Source organism: Mus pahari, chromosome 3 (genome assembly GCF_900095145.1).
Source record: "Mus pahari chromosome 3, PAHARI_EIJ_v1.1, whole genome shotgun sequence".
NCBI lineage: Eukaryota > Metazoa > Chordata > Mammalia > Rodentia > Muridae > Mus > Mus pahari.
The window spans coordinates 72735060-72741101 of NC_034592.1; the positions used below are offsets into that span (position 1 = coordinate 72735060).

General features: G+C 32.0%; 1 protein-coding gene across 1 annotated transcript; it reads right to left on the minus strand.

Moving 5' to 3' along the window:
- Positions 1-1690: 1690 nt before the first annotated feature.
- On the minus strand, positions 1691-2626 carry LOC110318988 (olfactory receptor 5W2-like). Its single transcript, XM_021194362.1, has one exon. It carries the CDS (start codon positions 2621-2623, stop codon positions 1691-1693), a length of 933 nt encoding a protein of 310 aa, XP_021050021.1. The 5' UTR covers positions 2624-2626.
- Between the last annotated feature and the right edge of the window lie 3416 nt (positions 2627-6042).

A 6042-nucleotide genomic window follows, 5' to 3' on the forward strand; every position in this document is an offset into this window, starting at 1 on the left:
ACCTAACATGAGAGATGCAGTTGCAGATAAAATTTTAATCAATATTATACTCTGTCATGGATTTATTTTTCTGATCTTTCAATTTGGTCTTATTTCCATGGTCTTAAATAATCCTCTCATTGTTTTAACTTAATAAAGTTGAGCAAGATTGAGTAGTTGAAAGTCTCTTAAGTAATGAGATGAGTGTTTTTTTTTCCCTTTCTATGTAAGTAATGTGAAAAGTTACATGGTTTGTTTGATACCTCAGCATCCATATCAATGGTATTTTCTTTCATAGAATGATAAATATCTCAACTATATAAATCACTCAAAATGATCTAGAACTTGATACCAAGTAAGACATTATACTATTATTATATGACCTGAGATTCTAAAAATATATATTGATATTTCATCAACATTGTGTCAGAGACAAATAGTAAAGAGAATGGCATCTTTAAGGGAGTATTATTTATGAATCACAGGCTGAACAATTAATGCTGGCTTAGAAGTGGCAAGAAAACAGTTGAAGTGATGTGACTGAGTTAAGATATGGTTGGGACCTCACAGTGGCACTTCCTTACCTTTTCTATTATTTCATATTTAATTGATATACAAAACTATATAAGTTTTATGAGGTATTATATGATATCACTAGTTATGAAGACCACCTATACACTTTGAATCATTACAGTTACTTCACCTGCTTTGTTTATGATTATAAACTGAAGATCCTTTCTTCTGAACGTTATTTACTCTATTATTTGTCCCACATTCAAAATCCCCCAAATCATCAATTTTATACAATAAAAATAAATCAATAGGAAAATAACAAGAACATGCACTAAGTACTTTTATTAAAATTTCATCTAATATCTGGATGGACATTTCAAAGATGAAGTAGTTCAAATTATCAAATAGAAATAAGTAGGAGGTAGAGTGACATGAGGTATTCATCGGAGTGGATTATTGAAAGTACAGTCAATGCATTTATGAAATCTTCACGAACATGATCAACATCTCAAACAACTTGAGGAATAGGAAACAGTACCATTTGCTCCTAGCACATTTCATCGGAAGCTTACTTTTCATGAAATCTCATTTTCCTGCCTAACTCAGGATGGATAAATGTCACTTCTGGCATCTAAAGTATTTTCTTCTTCTCACAGCTGTGTCTGTACTTCTTTAGCCCCAAACTAAATGTCTGCATTTCAGAAGAGCTTACCTTTATTATGGTCTAGACTTGAGGATTTTGCTCGTAATTATAATAACCTGTTTTTTTTTTATTACAAATAATTTAGTTTATTCAAAATATGTTTAACAAAGATATAATTTCTACTAAACTGAAGAATCCATCTGCACAAAATCATTTAAACACAAAATACAAGGAAGCTGAATCTGTCAAAGATTCAAATTAAATATATTCAATAATAAAAAAAATTAGAACTATTTATAATTTTGGAATTTCTCCAAAAATAAAGTGCCATGCACTCTGAAACAAACAAACAAACAAACAAACAAAAACCAACCAACCAACCAACCAACCAGAAACCCATAATGTATAAAACATTAGGAATCATAAAACACTATGTTCTGACTTAGGAAAGTATTAGAATTATGGTATTTTTATGTCATAATATGTAGATGAAATAAAACAATGAGGGCTTGCTTGTATGCATAAATTTATACTTTTTAGTGTATGTATCTTTATTTAAAAGAATATTTTGTTTTTCAGTTTCTGCAGGGCCTCTTGTACATCCTTGTTCCTCAGGCTGTAAATCAGAGGATTGAGCATGGGGATCACCAGAGTATAAAAAAGTGAGGTGATTTTATCCTGATCCAGAGAGTAAGCAGAAGCAGGACGAAAATACATGAAAAGCAGTGTTCCCTGGAAAATGGAAACTGCAGTTAAGTGAGAGGCACAGGTAGAGAAAGCTTTGAACCTCCCATCAGAGGAGTGGATTTTTAAGACTGATGAGATGATGTAACAATAGGAGACCAGGACTCCTGAGATGGTGCTCAGTTCAATGAACCCAAAAATAATAAAGGTGATTAACTCATTGTTCTGTGTATCTGAGCAAGATAGTAGCAGGATAGGAGGGATGTCACAGAAAAAATGGTTAATCTCATTAGATCCACAGAAACATAATCCAAAGGTCATTATAGTGTGTATCACAGTGTCTATCAATCCTACTAGGTAAACTCCAGCTAGGAGTTGATAGCAAAATTTACTGGACATTTCTACTACATACATCAGAGGATTGCTGATGGCCATGTACCGATCAAAGGCCATCACTGCAAGCAGCATGCACTCAGCATCTACAAAGATACAGGTGAAAAAAAATTGCAGTGCACAGCCAACAAAAGGAATGTATTTCTGCTTGACCATTAGGTCAACTAGCATTTTTGGTCCAACTGCAGTGGAATAGCAGAGGTCTGAGAAAGAGAGATGGCTGAGGAAGAAGTACATTGGTGTGTGAAGCTGGGGATCCAGTTTAATCAAAACAATCATTCCAATATTTGCCACAAGAATAATAAGATAGATGATAAGAAATACAATAAATAGAACCACTTTCATGCTAGGGTCATTAGTGATTCCCAGTAAAACAAATTCAGTGTTTGAGGAGCAGTTTCCTTCATCCATTCTTCTTTGTTCTTTGCCTGAATAGATGTAGAAAGCATTAAAACAATAGACAGACTTGAGTTTAATCTATCTAACCCAGGAAATTGTAGTCAGTATTCAGAATCTAATTTTATTTTACAACATATATTTTGTATATTCATAAGATATTCTCAATACAAATTACTCTTCAAATGGAATGATCATTAAAAATTCTTGCAAATATTTAAAGTGTACAGTTGATTTTTTTCATCTTAACTACTGATTCCTAACATTGATTTTTTTTTTTAATGCTCATCCTAAGGCTGTAGAATTGAGAAGCTTATCATTAGTTATCAGATCACAATTCCCATGAGAGAAACAAAAAAAGTGTATATGAAGTTCAAAAATATATAAAAAAATTCCTAAAATTGATCTGAAGGATCATATATACAATATTAATAGTCATAGTTTAACCTCTCATGATCACATCAAATACAAATAAATTCATGGAAATTGCCATGTCATGGTTGTGCTACATTTCACTATTTCACTAAATTATTTGTTACTTGTTATCACTCATTGCTTTTATGATCTGAAGGTAGGAATTAGAAAATTCCAAACTCTAAGTTCACATAAAGTCAGATTATCAAGCCAATGTAAAAAATATTGTTACACAATACCACTGTGTCATTGGTTTATCAATAACCTGATGATATCTGCAAATATTAGTGGCTTCTGAAGTACACCTATTCTGTTTCTTGTGTTAATCTTTGCTCTTATAGATATATATCAGAGAGTACTTGTTAGTGTACATTGATAAATTAATTTGATTTGTCTATACTAAGTCCTTATGGCTTATGGTTTTAATGGAACTTAATACAGATTTTGATTTGTAATGTTTTTACTTTATTAGTATTTGACCAAAATTTGAGGAAAAATCACTTCAGGTCTTTTCATATCATTAAAGAGCTGTTTTACAAATAAATTGTGATTGCTAAATAAATCATAAAGACCTTTATAAAATTACATAAGTGGCAAATGAAGGTAGTTAAATTCACAAAAGTTAATAGCAAGAAGACTCAATGACCATTATATTTTAGTTTGTATTTAACTTACATCAAGGTATATTATTGTTCTTTGGCATATTACTCACCATTTGATTTCACAGAACAAGATTACTTGGTTAAAAAACGGAAGTAAGATATATTTTTCCGTATTGTTTAAACGTAGAGGTTGAGAAACTTACCTCAGTTATTTACCCTTATCTCCAGTACCTGGACAATATGCCCATCACACTCTTTTCTGTCATGCTGTTGGCTTTTAAATATGTTAGTGTGTGTTCACTGTTCTGTATGTAAGCAGGATTAATTAGATTCCCATCTCACCTTTTTCTCTGAGGAATTCAGCCAGTGCTTTGATCAAGGCTTAACTTTTAATTCTGCATCCTTGTTAATAAATGGATGCACATCGTATGCTACACAGAGCTTATTCATGAGATGTATAGCATTTAGTAAAACCAAACATCCAATAACAACACTAAAATAGATTCTTTTCTAATAATGGCCATTTTTCTTTGTCTTGTATCTCATTTCTTTGCTTTCTGCAACGAACCCTTCAACTATGCTCATGTTTTATTTATTTATTTATTTATTTATTAAGATTTTTATTTATTTACTATATGTACACAGTAGCTGTTTTTAGATATGCCATAAGAGGGCATTTGATCTCATTAAAGAAGGCTGTGAGCCACTGTGTGGTTGCTGGGATTTGAACTCAGTACCTCTCAAAGGTCAGTCAATGTTCTCAACCACTGAGCCACTCTAGCTCTCGCTCCAGGCCTGCGCAGTGCAGCTGGCTTCAAACAGCATAGCAGAGGGCATCAGCTCTCATTATATATGGTTGTCAGACAACATGTGGTTGCTGGGATTTGAACTCAGAACCTTCAGAAGAGCAGTCAGTGCTCTTAAGTGCTGAGCCATTTCTCCAGCCCAACTCTGGTCATCTTTAGCAATTCTCTTCTCACTAAAAGTTGTTCTCTCATCATTTCTGTAAAATGATTCATCTGTATTCATTACTTCTTGTATGGCCATAAGGAGTGGGTCTGTTTGATTTCCTCTTCATGGCATAAAGTTGTGGCTATACAGAATTATCTACAAATAATAGATCAGTAAAGTATCATGTTGAACATTTTCTGGTAGATATACTGGTGAATGGTTATTAAGAAAAAGAATAAAAATTGTATGAGGTAAAATGATAACTTCAAATTAAAAATACATATACACAGTAAATTCAAGGAAAATGTTGAGTGTAATTCATTTATCAAATAATTTTGTTGCTCTTACATAAATCAATGATTTGAAAAGTAGGAAAAAATCAGAATTGTCATTTTCTGGAGTATTCAATAATATACTCTTCTGACGAGCCCAGAAAGCTCAGAAGGCTAAATGAATATTATCCCTAACACCTGCCACCCCAGTCTTAATCAGTGGTGGAAGAACGGTCTCAGAACTGTTTGTCTCAATTGGCCATTTAAGTTTAATAGTAAAAGACTGGTTAATGATAACAATGCATCGTAAAACCTTCAGAAGGAAAGAATGTTTTGTGGACCATTTTTGTGTGTGTGTGTGGCAGTTTTAAGTTATTAGTTTTCAAAATCAGTACTTTTTAATGGAAACAACTTGACCAAAAATCTGTCACAGAATTTTGAGACCATTAAAACAAGTTTAATGAGAAAAAAAATATATACTCTTCTATTATTAATATGGCATTATACACTCTCAAAATGGACTTAATATTTTGATATCTATGTCATTGCATTCTATTTTGGATAGAGATCTAAATTCTGCATTTTTATTTTGTTACATAAGATATTTTGTTCACATTCTCCTATATAGAATACTCTTTATCAGCTCCTTTTGCCTCAGCAAAGGGCATTTGAAGATAAAATTGGCAGGTCATAATACAGACTAGAGGTGGGTATGTTAAAAATAGTTATGTTTTGTTACATAATATTTGGTGTAGTGTGATATCTTAGAATTCAAAATGTATCATTTTTCTATCACCAATGAGGATTTGAGATCTTTAAGTAATAAAATTGTTCAGGAATCCTATGCCCAAGGTGTTTGTTTGATTCCAAATACAAAATATCAATAGAGTCCTAAATAAATACTTATCATAGATGATGATAATAAACAAACACACAGAACAAAAATAAAATACAAATAAAATAAAAGTGTCATGCCTATAGAAAAAAATCTTGAGTATTATCATGAAACATTTTACTATATACTCCACTCCCTATTGTGGTCTAAAGGTCTGTTTTGTTAAAAGAGAATGGAGGCATAGGTCACATCCCATCTCTGTCACTGTGCAAAATTGAACCAGTCATTGAAATGAAAAGAGACATTTTGAAAGGTCAAAAATTGAGATCTAAAATTGTAATTTTATCTTATCTAAATGCT

Coding starts and splice junctions, on each gene's coding strand:
- LOC110318988 (XM_021194362.1), bottom strand. CDS start 2,623: ATGGATGAAGGAAACTGCTCCTCAAACACTGAATTTGTTTTACTGGGA.